The sequence below is a fragment of the Anneissia japonica genome, unplaced genomic scaffold (assembly GCF_011630105.1).
Source record: "Anneissia japonica isolate Jap-2015-1 unplaced genomic scaffold, ASM1163010v1 scaffold1792_len1028045_cov167, whole genome shotgun sequence".
Taxonomy (NCBI): Eukaryota; Metazoa; Echinodermata; class Crinoidea; order Comatulida; family Comatulidae; genus Anneissia; species Anneissia japonica.
The window spans coordinates 42,608-61,415 of record NW_022742319.1 but is presented as its reverse complement, the minus strand read 5'-3'; the positions used below and the strand labels follow the sequence as shown (position 1 = coordinate 61,415).

Genomic DNA, 18,808 nt, shown 5'->3' with positions numbered 1-18,808 from the left:
GTATGTGTATATATTTATATATATGAAATGTAACACGAAAAGAGATCTCTAAACAGTATTGCAGATGCATCAACAGTATATCTTTCAATCAGTTAATTACCAGCAAATCTACGATTTTCCAATTCTAAATTGTAAATTCGTTTTATTATTCCACCTAATGTTGTTACATAATTTATTGTGTAGAGAGATTATTATTGAAAACCTCAAAAATAAAAATAAAAAATTTGAAATAGCTTATTTAAAGATATACTTTTAGTCAAAAGACAGTAAAATATCTCAAAAATTCTAACAAAACTTTGAATTGCTATTTTAATAAGATAAATTAAATCATTCTACCAAGAAACAGATGTCTTCACCGAACATTTAAAAAAAAATCCTTAAATTGATTACCAGCCAATTTGTATTAAAGTGTCTGTAAACCGGTGGAAAATTGTTTCGATCTGTTTCTTGGTGGAAGCTTTGTTAAATTCTTGTGTGAGCTGTTCATTTCTTAAATTTATTTTTGAGGTATTTTTCTGTAATGTGACTGATAGTAGCTGGCCTCTATCTTTAAATACATCAACTAAGTTATTAATTTTTTAACTGATCAACTTGTCAACTGACTGGAATTCTTCTACTAATACCAGAAAGGAGTAAAGACCGTAATGGGTTTTGTATAGACCATTTTCGCAAAATTTTAAATGAAAATTCCAATAACATGAATTACCACTGGGGGACTTCACACTTTCAATGTGTAATAATTGATAAAGTAATGAACTTTCTTTATCCTCACCTGATCTACATTTTCCGCTTGCTGTGCTAGCTATTTTTTCCCCAAAACAAAAGAATATAATTAATATACTGTATTATTGATAATGAATGATTTTAAACTGCTGGTTTATACCTTCAAATTTTATATTATTATTATGTATATATAATATTATTATAATATATATTATTGTACTTTATTATATAATGTGTCATAGGATAGCTCGTATCGTATCGTTCAATCCGTGTCTCATCAAACGTTGACCACGTTAATGCGCAATTCAATGATTTATTCGCGGTGTGAAAGGTTTCAGATTTGATCTATAACGACATTTTCCGCATGCTGTGCTAGCTATTTTTTCCCCAAAAGAAAAGAATATAATTAATATACTGTATTATTGATAATGAATGATTTTAAACTGCTGGTTTATACCTTCAAATTTTATATTACTTAATATATTATGTATATATAATATTATTATAATATATATTATTGTACTTTAGTATATAATGTCATAGGATAGCTCGTATCGTATCGTTCAATCCGTGTCTCATCAAACGTTGACCACGTTAATGCGCAATTCAATGCTTTATTCGCGGTGTGAAAGGTTTCAGATTTGATCTATAACGATATGGCATTTTGCTACAGTTAAATAAATTCAATTAACTGGTTTTTACCTGAGACAACTACATAAATATGTTTTTACTTTTTATTTATTATTGGGAACCATAATACGTATAAAAATAGAGGTACTTAGTCGGAACTCTCAATTAGTGTGTGCTATAATGTTGATTCGTTACGAGTAATTAAAAAACAGAAAGAAATAATCACAAACTCCAAGTAGGCTTTAATGAGTTAAATATAGTTTTAATAATTACTGTGTATGGTGATATATAAATATTAATGACAAAACAACTGTTCCTTATAAAAACTTAGTTTACTGGTTTTAAGTATAGAGCCGCGCCCAATAAATACAAGTGAACCCAAATCACCATAATTATATATACTGTAGTTATAAAATTAAAAATACATTATGCCAACATTTTTTGTATTCCCCAAGTACAATGCAAATCTGAAATCATGGCTGGTCAGGATATTTTAATAGCCAACATACAATTCTAGGGTTCATGATGTATGGCTAATCATCAATCTCATTTATGGGGCTAAGTCAATGTTACAGGTATAAAGTAAACCAAATCCTTGCCAAGCCATGGGGCTCTGAGGCTGGAGCTTATCGCCAGTTTCAAGAAGCTTGAAACGGATCATAATAATAATTTTCATTGCGGCAAACCGCCTTCATTGAAAGTCAAGGTACATTTTAATTATTATCTTTAAATGTGCTATTTTCAAAGATCATCACACTTCTTAGTGCACCATTCTGTTTTTTTTTTAAGTCTTTGCAAAAAAACAAAGAAAACAAACAGTTTGGTGGGTTCAGAATAGGGCAATACAAATTTTTAAACATAGAAAAATTATCTAGGCCAATGACCTCACGATTGTAGGTTAAAAGCCTTAACGGCTCATTCCACGATGTACCCCTTCGTCGAAGTTCACTCCTTTATGTGCTTCATCAACGTTCCATTAAGTTACAGGTCTCCATCTAATTAAAGACTCCTCCAAATAAAGACCACTATTAAACGAAAATTAACAAATGTCTTTTATCTTTTTTATTTTAATCAGAGACCAAAGCTGCTAAAGACCATGGAAACCCTGGTCCCAAAATGGTATTTAATTTCATTTCAGTTTAACATTGGACAATTCATAAGCCAATACCTCAAAGGCTCCAAAGGTTTAGCTGAGGAAGACCTTCTTGGCCTTATGCTCTATCGCCAATGAGGATGTAGCAGAAGGTCTGAATTGATGATGGCAGCTAGGCGTGGCACAAGGATTTGTCAAATAGAGGGATAGGCGATGTCCCCGACGAGTACGTATGTGAAGCTTGGTTCCCATACAATCGCTTTTAGTGATGCTTATTATTCGGTTGAATCGGGGAACCTTTCCGACGGGGCCTACTACGCAGTAAAACAATTTCACTGAAAACACTGTAGCGACAGTGTAGCGATTTTAAGAAAATCAGACTTTAGTGTGGTCGGGTGGTGTCCCAGGGGGCGAAATTGTAAGAATTCAGGGGTTTCAAAGGCTATCATCAATTTTAGAGTCTTCTAATATATATACAATATAAAATACATATAATTTTTTTTTCTCCCCGAATGGTTAATAATAATACATAATACAGTAATAATAATATTATAATATGTTGTTCGTATATTCATGCACAAAGCCTCTAAGCGCTTCACATTACTACCCCGGTCATTGGATCAAACACATATGAATACACACCAAATTAAGTTTATAAATTATATTATTATTCCATTAATATTGCAGCTAGTAATCAGTTGTGTTGGAACCTACCAGGTACCCCCTTATACTCCTAGGCGAAACTGTGAGAATTCAGGGGTTTCAAAGGCTATCATCAATTTTAGAGTCTTCTAATATATATAAAATATAAAATACATATAATTTTTTTTCTCCTCCCCGAATGGTTAATAATAATACATAATAATAATTATGTTGTTCTTATATTCATGCACAAAGCCTCTAAGCGCTTCACATTACCCCGGTCATTGGATCAAACACATATGGAACACATACTGAACACCAAATTAAGTTTATAAATTATATTATTATTCCAGTGCAGCTAGTAATCAGTTGTGTTGTAACCTACCAGGTACCACTTATACTCCTAGGGGTAGAGAGGCAACCGTAGATAAAGTGCCTTTGATCAAGGACACAAGCGATTGGCACAGCGAGAGTTTCGAACCCCCGACCACGAGGTTGGGAGTCCAAGCCACAACCGATGCGCCAACCGTTTCTACAATGTCACATTGGTTTCCATAGAATCGCTTACTATCGGCGACAGTTGTCGGGAAGGTTAAACCTGCTTTAACTTTGCCGATTGTGTTGCAGACGAATCGGGGCGCCTTCCCGATTGCGTCGGGGCAGCTAGCAATGCACCCCGATGTCGCCGATAGGGTGAGAGATGGAAACCGAGCTTAAAACTGAATATGCCTACAGCTATGTGTTAACAATCTTAATTTACAGTTGGTGTGTGTGTGTGTGTGTGAGGTATTACAGGATGCATGGGTGGAATTTTTCAATGCCAATTTATGCTTGATAATATTGAACCAGTATTTTATTAGTGAACAATACTCAAACTGTAACCCACCATTATCAACCAAATGATTAGTATGACCCAAGGATTTTATGAAAGGTTCAACGGTATATAAAAATCTACTTAATCTTAACAAGAGTAAACCATATACTGCCAGCATCACTCTTGCCACTCATACTCCGTTCGTATAGAACACCAATATGGTTTTCATCAACACTCGTCAACGTGGAGTAGGCTGCTGGACCTGTGTAGATACTTAAGGCTCCATCCCAAGTCTTGCCGTCATTTGCACTCCATCTTAAAGTGATGTTCCTCCTAGATCCCGTGTTGGCTGCATTAACAAAGAATATGTTGTCTCCGTGTAAAAGGACTGCTCCTGCATCAGTGGGGTCAATCAATGTGGCATCAAAGTAGATGCTGTCAAAGTCAATAGTGTCGCCTCCGTCATTACTTAACATTACAATGCGGCAAGCGCACTGGTATTTCCTCTCGTTCCTAATGTTGAATAATATGGAACCGTTCCGAAGTTCCAACATCTGAAAGGGAGTATATTCAAGAATAACCTTATGCTGCTTATAGTATTGCTCCTCCATGAACACAAAGAATTTACATATGTATAACATGGATACAAAACACATAAAGCATAAATATAAACACAATAATTTTACAGCCAAATATGATCATACACGAGTGTGTAATGATGCAGTGCGTATGATACGTTTTACTTGAAATTTACATATCGATAATATGCAATAAACAATGAAGTTGTTTGTCAGCAGACTCAACCTTTGGTCTTGTCTGGTGGATGTAGGCTGACGTACCTGAACTTCACTTGGCCAAAATACGCCACTGGTCATTGGTCCATACTTTGGAAGTGCTGGTTGTGAAGCTCCGATTTTCCAAGTACTTCCTTGATCTTTAAAAGTCAAGAATGAAAGAACAATAATCTACCATCCTTCACGTTAAATTTAATTTCTCACAATCATTATACTGTACTTCGATTTAACTCATGCACTTTAAACTTACATTTTGATGTTATATAATATTGCCCAACTTTCAATGACAGACAACCGACTGCCAATGGAAAACTGTGCTATAGTTTAGATGCTAACATCAAAGACTGAGTTCACATGACGACGGTATGATACACAATTCTGTATTAGCAAAATAGTAATTGTGTATAAAAAAAAATTACATAATAGGCCTGGTAGATGATCTTCCGACAAATTATAGCCAACTCGATCACAATTCTCTATTAAAAAATAGCAATTGTAATAATATAAGAAAAGTGGATGGCACTGGTTATATTTTTGTAGGAACCATCACCATGTAAGAGATCATAATCTTAAAGAGGACAATGTAAACACTTGATTATGTTTTATGTTGTATAAATATGTTCGAAATAAAAAAGAAAGAAATATATCGTTGGAATGTTCTCCTAGTTTGGAGACGATGTCCCTGGACTAGTGCTGAAGATGTCTGGGGTCTTTTCTTTTGTTATTTACCATAGAACGATATTTTCCTGATACAAACATCGAAATAGCATTTGCTACGTGGATATTAGACACAACATTATAGTCACAGCGCAAGTTCGATAGTCTAGTACCCTGGTTTGGGCCGCCCGGCAATTTAATTTGTGAGGAAAAAAAAATAATATTTAAAACATAGGGTCATTCTGTTCAGATCACCCAATGGTGAACAACCCACCGACTCGGATTTTAACGAAAATTGGGGAAAACGATTATTGGCTAGAGAAAAGCTTAAATTTCAAATATTACGAAAATCCGATTGTCGGATGATGAGCCGTCAAAAATTAAGAAAACCCGAAAAAAAACCAAAAAAACAAACAAACAAAAAAAAAAAAAAAAAAACATGAAAATGGGTGCAGCTACCATTTTCGAACAGCCATAACGTTAACACTACTAGGCCGTTTTTTAAATAGTAAATATCATTGAAAAGGAGATACTCTGAAGATTCCAAATACAGTATGTTGCAATATGATGAGGTTAACAGAATTGCAATATGATGAGGTTAACACTGGATAACTTTGTACTGCAAGGAATCCTTGTACTGGATTTGGAATCCTCGTTCAATCTCCTTTAATTTTTGTTTCATGAAAACCGGACCAGTACATTTTGATTTAATTGCGTTTGAAAAATGGCGGTAGTGCGCAATTTTGTCATTTTCGGCAATTTTTGATCGGCTGTAATTTTTGATCCCTTTGTCCGATTTTGAATAAAATTGAAATTTCGCTCTTTCTTACCCAAATGAACCTACAAATTAAATTTGGTCAAAATCTGACATGGTGAGGTGTAAATCTGTCCTTTTTTGGGTGATTTGACATGGAAAGACCCCATAATAAAAGTTCGATGAATACATTTTCAATAAAGTAAACAAAAAAAATGGGTACAGTAGGCCTATGTACATGGAGTGTTTGAAACTAAGCAAGATGATATAGGCCATCAATAGAATAGCGCCACAAATCGATCACTGGATAATATGATTTAGGGGTTACCCCACTCAGATCTACATTTAAACCCTGTAGTATAAAAGATAGGCCTTCTCCCAAAATTGGTGTTCTTATTAGCTCTGCTAACTTTAACAGCAGCCCAGAGGAAGTAAAAACTTTATCATAGACATGCTAAAATTTTAGGGATTGCTGAGTCCAGATGCCTGATTTACGACCAATCCAGTAGAAGAAGCCCATTGTTAAACTAAATTTTTATTTTGCAATACACCTACGTCTATTGGTTAGTCAATAAGCCTACATTTACATGATAATAAATACCTAGTAAACCAAAGAACAGTGATAAAAATACATTTCAATTGTCCTGCAAATAATTCAAGTCATGTTCTATCTCTGTGTTTTGTTCTGATCATTGTGTTTCATTAATAGCCTTCTTTTCAAGTCATACAGTAGTAGCATTACACCGACATTTGTGCCGGCAAGTTCCATCTCTGTATTTTTCTTTTGTTTACTGTTCATTCTTTACTTCACAAGCCAGGCCCCTCCCTGCTGGCGCCACCCCTGTTCGCAGGGGTAATAAATAGTGTGTTTATCATGACAGTGCTCATAAAAGTACATAATTTCGCTAGTCCTACATAAGGGACTGTTTGCAGAAAACCTTTTGTATTTTGACGTCCACACAAAAATTTTCTGCGACCAAGTTTTGGGTCATTACCGCTAGTGTAGGCCATGGAGGAATAAATGTTACTCCTCCATGTGTAGGCATAGTACAATCTAAAAGTAGGCCCCTATAATTTCAAATTGCGAAAAAAAAAAACCCTTTATAATAGACCTCTTAGCGGGAAAAGTTTCACCCAGGTATATAACGATTGCTTTCAACTCGGCTGAGATTATATTTGGCCCTTCAGATCAAATCTAAAATTAATTTAGCACTTCAAACAAAATGTAATTAAGAACCAGGGGTCTAGTGGTTATGGCGCCAGACTAGTTATCTGGAGGCTATGGGTTCGATTCCCATCGGATCTACTTGCGATTTTTTTTTCTAGTATTTGGGAACGTACAGTACTAAGTATTCGGTACGATAACACGTCAATTAGGGCAAAACATCACTCCTAAGAGAGAATATAATTATAATTATTCATAAAATAATATTATAAACAAATACCGTCACTGATTATGCATTCCATTGCATAATATGTGTGTCTGATAGTATGGCCGCACACAATCAAACGACCTTTATGAGGCTCCAGCTTTTTCTGTATGCCGTATCCTGGCCCAGCTGACCAAGAATAATTATACAAATTATTATTAATATTGTTTGTGCCATTTGCCTTTGAAATATCCACTGGTGGTTGCCATGAGACGCCTCCATCAACTGACTTCAACATATAATTTGAGGTCACTCCACTTGCACATGTTCGATGTGCACATTCGGTGTAAAAAATTAACAATTCTTTGCGTTCAGCGTTGTATAACGTTGCTCCAAGATTAATACCATCATTGGTGCGAAAGTTATTGACAAGAAATTCTGTAACAGACCAACTGTAGCCCCCATTTACAGACGTTCGCCCGGCAATAAACTTCGAATTTGAGTCCGATCTCGAATACTTCCGGGCTTCTGCGTAAACAACAACCTTGCCTTGTGAGGTTAGCGTAGCGACTGGGATTCGGTAGGCATACACATCGCCTTCATCACCTCCTTCGAACAATACTTGCTCTAAAACTACTTCAGGTGTGAATCCAAAACAAACATTAATTAATATTGCCCACAAAATATAAACCAAATTAGAAACATTCGCCATATTTGTTTACTTGCTCAACGATCTCACTATATTACCCAACGCTACACTAGAGTCATGTGACAACGACCCCATGGATTTGACTATTTATTTTATAGGTGAGTTAGTATATACAACTATTTTAAAATTAATATTAATAAGTGTATGATTACATTTATTTGAATTATTATGATAAACCTTATATTAGTATTATTTTTTATATCTTTAATAGTATTTTTGATATGTTAATAATATTATATTATTGTGTTAATTCAAATTTACACACCATATATAAGAAATGTATCATTCCATAGATAATGTCAAGTGACCGGCCATTAATTTAGTCACCTGATCACTGTAGTTTGTTGTCGTTGAGTACGGAATGGAAATGGTAGGTCTGAATATAGGAGCTTGTGTAGGCCTAGTATTATACGTTTGTAGCGTAATTGTAACTGCAATTAATCCTACGGTAGTTCAGACACAAATAATATGGGAAGGTAATACAACGGGTGAAGTGTATTTATATCGCATTCCAGTTATTATCAACCTCCCAAATGGAGATCTGCTCGCCTTTGCAGAAGCGCGAAAGTATGACATACCCCGTACTGATGTCGGAGCAAAATTCATAGCTATGAAACGCTCGAAGGATAAAGGATCGTCCTGGGGCCCGACTGAATTTATTGTTGATGATTATGAAGCCCAAGATGGTCTTAATCTAGGCACTGCTATGGTAGACGAAGAAATGGGATATATCATAATATTGTATGTTTATTGTGCACACAACCAGTGCCCCGAGAGGCAGAATGTTGCCACCAACTTCGTTGTGAAAAGTAAAGATTGGGGTTACACATGGGGTAACCCGGTGGATCTCGGCTTGCAAAACCCAGACATCCTCGGATTCGACCTGTCTCCTGGGCCAGGATATGGGATACAGAAAAAGTATGCACCAAATAAAGGCCGTTTGATAACTTGTGGACACAGGACTCCATTTGCATTGAAGTCTGTTGTTTGTTTTTACAGTGACGGTAAGTGTTTCGTAATTCAAAATTAGGGGTGTGGTTGTTTTGGTTTTGAGATGGAACTAAGAAGCCCTAAATTTATATTTGTGTTCGTCTTCTTCATCTTCTAGGCAAGCAATTGTTTCTTTTGGTTCTTGAGTTTTTTTTTCTTTTGTTCTGAAGATGTATTAGTATTGATTTCAGTGTATATACTGTACAGTATTAACTATTTTTTTCCTAATACCTTAATACATTTTCTGCTATTAATACAATATTATTGTTTGCTCATATTCTCGCTACATTTTTTTTTAAAATTTTGTATGTAAATATATATACAGGCTAGTAATTTTGTTCATGCTTATTTTTTAGACTGAAATGTAATTTGTTGTGAATTTCAGATCATGGCGATACTTGGAAAATTGGAGGTGGTCTTGTTGGAATACCATTTGGTGGGGATAAGAAAGTTGGCGACTTTGCACCTGGTGAAGCGCAGGTACTGGGCATAATGTTGTATGATAATTGACTATTCCAGAAGGTTCTCAAAATGAGCGCAAACACCAACACATACCTTTGTGGGACATGCGCGTAATCCTGGCCGTCATCTTATTGGTCAATTGCAAAGTTTGATTGGCATACAGAAAGGGCAATCATTGACGATTCTTGACACGTACGAATCGCTATTATAAATATTACTGTTACTGTATTAAAAAGATTTTGTTAATGTCATCATGTGGATATCTATTACATTATGTTGTGCCATGATGGGGCTTTCATATACAGTTGTAAATCAATATTGTTGTTTTTGTCATTATTATTATTTATAATATCAACTTATAAATATTATTAATTATCTATCATCATTATTATAAACATTTTGTTGATACTATTTAAATTTTGTTATTGATTATTTACTATTCCTATCGTAGACAACATAATTGTGAAAAATTCACCTCTCCTTCACAATTTTTCTAATTGTTAATTACTAATAATTGTTTTACAAATTCTTTTACTGCAGAAATTATTTCCCAGTCCATCCCCCACCAGCTGCCTAAAATTGCAAGCTTTACCAGCTGTTTGAATTGCACAACAATTTAACCTCATGACTGCCAAGGTTCATCAGTGTTGACATAAAATGTCCCTGAATATTAGTAGCATTGACCTCCCCATTGTTTTTGAGCATTACCTGTGTTGAACAATGATAAGGGTTGTCCTTCAGTCTGGGCGAGACTATTTTTTATACCTTGTCAATAGCAAAACCACCGACCACCAAAAATGTTGATTTTGAAATAAAATTGTATTTTTTGGCCCGTTGGCCACAAAAAATGGAAATTTCATAAAAAAATAAAATTTGTGTATTTATTTTTTATTTTTACCGTGCCCTCCGCTCCGCAAAAATCTCCAAAAATAATAATAATATATTTCTTCCTTTAAAGTATTTATCAATCTCATTACTACTACCACTACAGACAATTAAAAATAAAAAAAGAAGTTTGTGAAACAAGGTATTAAAACGTCTCGCCTAATAATAGTCTTCCATTGAAGTGTTGCTGAAACCAGTACAGTAATGTTCGTGAGTGGATAAGAAAAAAATATTATACTGGGATTGGATAGCAACCACCAAACTACAGTTCCTCTTCATTTTTCCAATGCTTGAAATGAAACTCAATAAAAATGCAATGAAATAATAATTGTTTGTATACAGTGTACAATAAAACAGGTTTGACCTTTTCAGCACACAAGATGCAAAACTGTAAAAATGTGGACTAATTCAAACTTAATGCTTTTTTTCTTTTTTCTTTTTAGGAAGATAATGATATCTTAATTGACTTATAAAAATAATTAACTTTTGTTCATATTGCTTATTCTCAGGTTATTGAATACCCAAATGGAACACTATTGGTCAACGCTCGTAACACACACTTCTATCATTGCCGCTGCAGAATGCATGGTATGAGTTTTGATGGAGGCATAACTTTTCCCGTCACATCTACCAAGCTCGTTCCAGAGCTCATCGAACCCAGTGTCTGCGGTTCCATCCTTCTACACGGTGGTACCCTGTTTTTTTCTAACCCGGCATCCACCTCAGGGCGCTTCAATATGACAGTGAAATGGAGTAACGATATGGGAGAGTCGTGGCCTGGCCAACTGCCGATCTATCTTGGTAGTAGCGAGTATTCTTGCTTGTCAAATGTTGACGACGATCATATTGGTTTAGCTTATGAGAAAAGCGATTACAAATTGGTGGAATTTGTTAAAATTAAAGTGCATTAGCTCTGAAGTACAGTACTAGTTTATGTATACTATTTGTATTAAAATCAAAGGACAATCACGAATAAATTTGATTTTGTATTGAGACTGAATGGTGCCTATAGCTTGAACTCGCTTGAGGCCAAAAAAATATGTTACCTACATGTACAGTAAAGCCTGACCCACTATTGAAACTTTTAAAAATCTACATCATGTTTATTTTTCAAGAAAAATTACTAAATTTATAAATCGAGGAGCCCCCCAAAAAAAAAAATGGTTTAAAAGTTCACCATGTATTTTATCCAGTGGTGTTTCTAGGAGTCTTGAACAAGTGGACTGATGGAGGGAAAAAGGTGAAAGTGGGGGCTCGATGATTAAGTGAGGGGCACTAGCTCAGAAAATAAAGTGATTTTTATTTACTGCAGTTATAATTTTACCAACCAAAATAAATGCGATATGTGATATTGGCAAATTTATTATAAAATTAAAGTTGGTTTAGAGAAAAAATACTATAAACTAATAATTTAAGGTCATAAAATTTGAGAAACTGTACTGCATTTATTTTATATCCATTTTACAGTGTTTAGCTGTTGTGCACAGAATAGCTACAATGTTTAGTACCACTTCGCCAATCCTCCGTATTGAACGTGCCTCAATATTGAAATTGTTTATTCTTGTAAATTTGAATTGTATAATTTTTTTTTATTATTTGCAATGTACTGAATTGTTTCAAGTTTTGTGTGAGGTTTCATTCCAGTAAGGTTTTTATATCTGAATTTTCAGATTTTAAAATAAAATGATTTTGTAAATATTAGAGACATGATATAAATATACAGGTCTCTCTCCAATTCAAAACCACTTTTGGGACTGGGTTTTCCATTGTCTTTAGCAGCTTTGGTCAGATAAGACATTTGTAATGGGACCACAGAAATGTGGTCTTTAATTGGAGGCATTTTTAAATATATGGAGACCTACAGTATATTATATTATTATCAAATATATATCCGTCAGTCTTCCAAGATAAATTTATATTGTATTTTATTCTGATGGACAAATCAAGTATAGATTATAATGTAGTACAGAGGCTAAAGGAATCAAAATTATGCTAAATTTTAAAGCTAATTAAAACCGATGCCTATAATATAATTAGTTGTCAATGTGTTTCCTTTATGGCTATAGAATACCAAAAAATATATATATTACTCTTTGGTAACAATGATATTGACGAGCAGAAAGTCTCATGGGTGAAGTTTGGAGGGGGGGGGGGGGGGGGGGAGAGAGGTGGGGTTTAGTTTTTCTCACCCCACTCCCAGGCTAAACAGACTCTGCCACTATACTGCTGCATTTGAAGAGAGGATTTGCCCGATGGGGTTCAGTTGTCCGCTACGGTCATGTAGTACAAGAATTCAATAACAAAATAGAGTTTGATCAATATATTTTATTTATTTTGATCATTGCACAACACATTAATTGGAATGATTAATTACAATTTAAAATACAAAATTCTGCCCTATTTTTTTGATATCATTATAACTAACACTACATACAGTATATTTCTTTCTCCATCTATGATAGACTATCATGCAGTACATGACCACATTAAAATACAATAATGTTTTAATACACAGTGTTTATTTTAATCATTGCACAAAAGATGAACTGGCATAAATATTACAAATTTAAAATACAAATTCTGTCATATTTTTAGTATAGCCAACACTACATAATTTTTCTCAATTCAGGAAAATATGCTCTGTTTACACCATTTTAGTGCGATTCCCTTTTATACATAGGTTTTTGTATATTTAAACAATTGCACAAAGTATAAGCATAAGTAACTGGATTACAAAAAGAAATTTCAAATAAAATCATTTACCTCTACTAAAAATTTCAACTGCACACAATTCCCACCGATCACTAAATACTTAAAAAATATAATTTACAAAATGCCCTGCGTGGGATAGACTTTCTACCTGGTTTGTATGATTTTGTAAATTTGGAGGAAATAAAGACATTATTAAATTATTTAAAAACTTATAATGGCATAATAATTATTAATATTTGATGTAGCCAACACTTTTGCAAAAGAAAGCAATGGAACAACTGCAAACTAAAATTGCATATATATCAATTTTCTTTGCATTTAAAGTGCACAACTATAGTGTGACCAATACTGTATGGCCGAGCAGTTAAGGCAGGGGCACTGCAACCTACAGCCATAATATCGGCGCTGATTTGAACGGCACGCTCGCCTGTGGACTATGAACCATAGGTCAACTATACACAATTGCTCATGTGCACTTCAAAGAATGCCGTACATCTTTTTAGACGAGTAGGGGGATACCCCGGGATACGGACTATTAGGTCCTTTGCAGGATGTACCTACGTAAACATAGACCAAATTACAGTATATGTTGTGCTCAATTCTCTGTCCGCACTATAAGTTTTATGTGACATGGGACAGGTAGATATGTCACATAAAACTATAGTGTGGACGCAGAACAACGTTTTATGCGAAAGCCAATACAGAGAATAACCAATTTGCATTGTGTTTTCACTATTTAATAAAATACTCCTATTCACAGAAAAATAACTTAACTACTGTACTGTACTTAATGTAAGGTTACATTTTCGTATACCTAGTTTTTGTATGACTTTGATTTAAAATATAAAATCAATGTAATATATTGTTTGCCTTTTAGTGCACCCACCATGCTGAAAAAATAGAAATTTAATGGTGGGCTTGAAAAAAAATATAAAAGTAGTACCAATTTATGCATAACAAAGAAATAACATCAGTCTGCTAAACCATTATGAACTATGCTAATCAATATATGTAAAAGTATTTATGAAATATTATTGAATAATGCATTCAGTACTGTGATATGAAAATATACTTCAAAATGATACTACTAATTACTGTACTAATAGTTTGATTTTGACTGACAATGTTAGATATTTATATTAATAACAATAATAATACTAATACTAATAATAATTATAATTGCATGATAATAATGTGAATACTCTATCACTTAAGTTTGTTTCATTGTCTTTTTATACATGTATATATATTTATAATTGATATTGTATACAAATTTGATGAGTTTCTTTAATTTGTGGATCGTAAGTTTTAGCTTAATTTCAGATTGTTTTTTTATTCCTAGGAATTTGTTCATTTATATTGCTATCTAAATGTTGCTTTTAAAATATTATGAAGCAAAACAATTGGAATGTAATAGTTTTTATAAAAAAAACAAATTGGTTCAAAATTTGATTTTAACAAAATACATCTCCTTATAATTATCCTTTTCAAAGAGTAATCCAACATGGTTGTCATCAATAGGCGAGAGACACGAGTACTCGCTATTGTTACTATAAACAACCAGGCTACCAGTCCAACTAATGCCTTCGTCTAAACTCCATCGCAGGGTCATATTAACTCGGCTGGTTGTCGAAGCAGGGTTGGAGAAGAACATGACTCCCTGATGAAGGAGCGTGTTTGCGTTACATCGAGGCTCAATAAGGGCCTCGTCAACCCGTAATTTTGAAAGTGGGAACGTCTTTCCGCCGTCATCGCTGTAGAAGATTAGGCGATTCTTAGAGTGGAAGTAATGCTCATTTCTGGCGTTAATCAGAAGCCGTCCATTAGACAGCTCAAGAATCTACAAGAAACATATTTTAAACTGTAAAATACCTGCTTGCATTTAGTTCTACTACTAGAGAAACAGTATGTGGTGGCCGGGAAGGTGCAGAGGCTTTAGCCCTACGTACAGGCCACCCCCCCCCCCCCACACCCTCAATTGTCAATGTCACATCACATCCATATAAGCGCATGTGATATTATAGGCCTACTCATATTCTCTGTGGGAAAATAAAAAAAATAAAAAAATTACTGGGTGTGGATAGTAGCTAAGTATACATTTTCCAAAAGCCACTATATATATACTTGAACACTGGGCAAGTCTACACCAGAAACCAAACTACTATATTTCATTTTTTAGACTTTTCAAAATCTTTAGTGCAATGTACAGATTTTAGGCCAAAAATCAAAAAAAATTTTTGTGTTGGCCACGTTTTGGGAAAATAAAAAAAATGTGTAGGTTGGTGGTAGGGAAATTAACCAAAAATGTGTAATGCTTAAAAAGTAGAAAATACACAAATAACTTATACAACAATTTTGGATTCGCATCGCATCGCATACCATAATAATAATAATAATTCTGCACCAATGTAGGCTAGGCCTTGGACTCCTAGCCTAGTCCAAGGCTGTTCCAGCCTTGTTAGCTTATGAAAAAAAATACTGTTCCTTGTTTTGTAGTAAAAAAAAAAAACTAACTAAAATGCCCACCCTGAATTTTGTAAAATTTGGGTTGGTAGGGCATGGCCCAACATAATACTGTAATTTTTTTTATTTGGCCTTACATTGAGGCCTAATACTTGCCTGTGGTTCTCCTGGCGTGAAATCGCCTATATTCTTTTTCATATTATTTGGCAAAAACACAAGCATTTCACTCTTGTTCCAAGTATCACCATGATCTACAAAAAACAAAATGAAAACAAAAGCAACCGGACTATGATTAGAAATCACGCAAAAGCCAATCAGTAAAGAAGATATTCTCATCATTAAGTGATATACTTTAAGATAGTATGCTGTATCTTATATTATTGTAACGTTCCCGGAAACTCTGTAAATGTAGGCCTGACAATGCGACTGGATTTGTTTTGAAATATTTTCGCATAAGTAACAATTCATATTAAATACAAAGGGCTGTAGGCCTACCTGAATGACTGAGGACATTCATAAATTATATTTTGATATGTTAGTGAAGCTTGTATGTTAGGGTAAATATTAACACGAACCAAGGATTTTTTGGAGGACGACCTAAACAAGGCTTATTGAAGGGGGGTTCCACTCCCAAAATTATAAATGGAGGGGGGAACATATTACAACTCAAGTCTACATCTACATTGATACTGAAACATCACATCAAAGTAAACGTTTGTTCATTATAACGTTATAATATTATATAGGTAGTATTGCTAAGTAAAATCGGAGATCAATTTTTCTTATATACTTACCGTCACTGTAAATACAGGTCATTGCACCATAAGTGGCGTTAGCAACAACGTGACCACATGACAGAAGCCGTCCAACGTTTGGTGCAATTTTCTTCTGGATGCCGTATCCGGGTCCAGGTGCCCAATTCCAACCTTTGAAGAAGGGCGATTTCTCCGCCAAGTCAACCGATTCAGCCCAGGTGTAACCGTTGTCGAAGCTCACCTTTTTAAAATTCGTCGGGTAGTACTTTGAAGGGTCACATGCATTGTGAATGCAGAAACTGTATATAATGATTATAGAACTTGTTTGTTCGTCCACTATAATATTGCCCAGATTTAAACCATCCCTGTTCATGTAATCATCGACCACAAATACACTAGGCCCCCAGTTAATCCCCAGGTCTTTCGACCTTCGCATGGTGATGACCTTTGCAGAGGCATCGCCGTGGCTGGTTTTTCTGGCCCCTGCAAATGCAAGGACATCGCCATTCGGGGCTTGGATCATTATTGGGGTTCTATACTCACTAATTTCTGCATCTTCACCTGAAACCCATACATTTTTCTCTAAAACAATTTCAGGTTTGACTGTCAAACCATCTGCAGTCACTATACAAATCAAAAATACATAAAAGGATCCCAAAATTCGGCTTACTTGGCCAGCCATAATTTTAAAATTCCTACTACTACTAGGCCTATACAGTATTTACACACGTGACACACACACACGCGGTATACAAGTAGTGGCCCGCCCTCTATCATTTTCAAACTCGTATGTCTAATTGAGACGTATTATGATTTATTGTTTAGTATGGGTAGGTTGTTGTTAATGAGTTTTAATATATTTGAAGATTTTATATAATCATTTTTATGTATAAGGCCTCAGTGTGAATTTATTAGGTGGTACTCTTTCATGCATTTGCCTCCTTGTTTTAAAAATGTTTATTTTGGTGCCAATGAGTGATTGATTGATAAGTTTAGACTAATTTATTTGGAAACAACGCTTGTTCAACCTTCGTGCAAGCCTATATGTGCTTGGTAAACTAGTGACCTATTACATTTGGTTGAGTACCAACCTGAGAGATGCCTATATATATATATTTTGTTAAATCATATTATGATCAATGTTTAGTAACGCGTCGGTGAATTAAATATTGACGTAAAAAAATGACTTAAGTTACTGCATGACCGTTTTTATATTTTTAATAAAACCAATTTCTTCGAATTATAAATACATTTTCACTTGAATGCGTGATAATTCGTTATCATACGCATATGCTTGTGCTAAATGCGTGACAAATTATGATCAAGCATGTGTCCACTTTGAAATGCAGGACCGTCCAGCGATGCAAGGCGGTTGGTAATTATGTGTAGGTCTAAAAGAAAACTATCAACATATCAAAATTGGGAAATTCATTAGATAGGCCTATAAAATGTATTACTGTACAACATAGGCCACTCGCCGACGTAAAAAGTTACCGGATGAAGCCCAAACATTGTGTAATATATTATTTAGATTAATTGATTAATTATTGATTATTAATTATTACTAACGGTACATTGAAGTGTAGGGATATTGTGCTTTTCATGTCTGAAGTGTATTTTATCCTACTTTTTTGTTGACGTCTATGCCAAAAAACAGAACTTTATAGTAGGCCTCAGGGGTGGCGCCAGGATTTTCCCGACGGGGGTGGGGGGGGGGCGAAGCCCTGGACGAGGTGTCAGATTTCCCCGACGAAAGCAAAGTGGGCGTGGTCAAACTTCGATTAAAAACGTTATGAAAGTGGTCCTGGGGCGAAGCCCCGAAAATTTCGACAATTCAGGGGTTTCAAAGGCTTATTTAATCGATTTTAGAGTGAAGTGAGGAAAATTGTGCTAAAGGCGAAAAAGAAAGTTGTGATTTGTTGATCTTATTCCTGCGAAGCAGCCAATTCATATTCTTGACAGCAATTAGACCTCTGAAAGGTCATTGTTTGTCAAAAAACGAGTGCCTAAGACGACTGAAAAGCGGGTTTCCTTCTTTCGTTCTGCTGGGTAAAATCAATTACTTTAGGCGACGTTTGTAGACTAACCTACTCGTACCAACGTCCGCATGTCGCGCTAGCCTTATCTTACTCTAGGCCTAAACTAGCTAGGATGGTATAGGCCTAGCCTTGAAGGGACGAAGGTCCCAATGAAAAACAACGTCGCTCTTTGATAGCTAACATTGTCTATTTAACATCAAAATAATTCATTATTAGACCTATACTGTAGTTGTTTTTTGAATTGTACTCCACAAATTAGCACAACTGGCTAACGTCTCTATCTATTGTCGTGACGTCATGGCTCGCTGGCTCACAC

At 34.9% G+C, this 18,808-nt stretch overlaps 3 protein-coding genes across 4 annotated transcripts; 1 reads left to right on the top strand and 2 right to left on the bottom strand.

Moving 5' to 3' along the window:
* Window positions 1-3,636: 3,636 nt before the first annotated feature.
* LOC117119128 (sialidase-1-like) lies at window positions 3,637-8,258 on the bottom strand. Of its 2 annotated transcripts, XR_004447136.1 has the most exons (4): window positions 7,553-8,258; window positions 4,742-4,836; window positions 3,987-4,456; window positions 3,637-3,955 (listed from the first exon to the last, which is right to left on the bottom strand). XR_004447136.1 is itself a non-coding variant. In XM_033263946.1 (3 exons), the coding sequence occupies exons 1-3, from the start codon at window positions 8,187-8,189 to the stop codon at window positions 4,040-4,042; spliced, it is 1,149 nt and encodes a 382-aa protein (XP_033119837.1). In that variant the 5' UTR covers window positions 8,190-8,258; the 3' UTR covers window positions 3,637-4,039. The 2 variants fall into 2 exon arrangements, 1 of the variants encoding a protein (XP_033119837.1); XM_033263946.1 differs by having other exon boundaries at window positions 3,637-4,456.
* A 254-nt stretch (window positions 8,259-8,512) lies between these two features.
* LOC117119089 (sialidase-1-like) lies at window positions 8,513-12,556 on the top strand. The gene is made up of 3 exons (XM_033263899.1): window positions 8,513-9,190; window positions 9,562-9,656; window positions 11,033-12,556. Exons 1-3 carry the CDS (start codon window positions 8,548-8,550, stop codon window positions 11,432-11,434), a joined length of 1,140 nt encoding a protein of 379 aa, XP_033119790.1. The 5' UTR covers window positions 8,513-8,547; the 3' UTR covers window positions 11,435-12,556.
* Window positions 12,557-12,828: 272 nt separating this feature from the next.
* Window positions 12,829-17,191, bottom strand: LOC117119090 (sialidase-1-like). The gene is made up of 3 exons (XM_033263900.1): window positions 16,493-17,191; window positions 15,855-15,949; window positions 12,829-15,075 (listed from the first exon to the last, which is right to left on the bottom strand). The coding sequence occupies exons 1-3, from the start codon at window positions 17,133-17,135 to the stop codon at window positions 14,677-14,679; spliced, it is 1,137 nt and encodes a 378-aa protein (XP_033119791.1). The 5' UTR covers window positions 17,136-17,191; the 3' UTR covers window positions 12,829-14,676.
* Between the last annotated feature and the right edge of the window lie 1,617 nt (window positions 17,192-18,808).

Coding starts and splice junctions, on each gene's coding strand:
- LOC117119089 (XM_033263899.1), top strand. CDS start 8,548: ATGGAAATGGTAGGTCTGAATATAGGAGCTTGTGTAGGCCTAGTATTA. Junction 9,191..9,561: donor TGTTTGTTTTTACAGTGACG/GTAAGTGTTTCG, acceptor TGTGAATTTCAG/ATCATGGCGATACTTGGAAA. Junction 9,657..11,032: donor TTGCACCTGGTGAAGCGCAG/GTACTGGGCATA, acceptor GCTTATTCTCAG/GTTATTGAATACCCAAATGG.
- LOC117119128 (XM_033263946.1), bottom strand. CDS start 8,189: ATGGCGAATGTTTCTAATTTGGTTTATATTTTGTGGGCAATATTAATT. Junction 4,837..7,552: donor GGAATGCATAATCAGTGACG/GTATTTGTTTAT, acceptor TGACTTTTAAAG/ATCAAGGAAGTACTTGGAAA. Junction 4,457..4,741: donor TTTGGCCAAGTGAAGTTCAG/GTACGTCAGCCT, acceptor ACTCCCTTTCAG/ATGTTGGAACTTCGGAACGG.
- LOC117119090 (XM_033263900.1), bottom strand. CDS start 17,135: ATGGCTGGCCAAGTAAGCCGAATTTTGGGATCCTTTTATGTATTTTTG. Junction 15,950..16,492: donor GACCTGTATTTACAGTGACG/GTAAGTATATAA, acceptor TGTTTTTTGTAG/ATCATGGTGATACTTGGAAC. Junction 15,076..15,854: donor TCACGCCAGGAGAACCACAG/GCAAGTATTAGG, acceptor TGTTTCTTGTAG/ATTCTTGAGCTGTCTAATGG.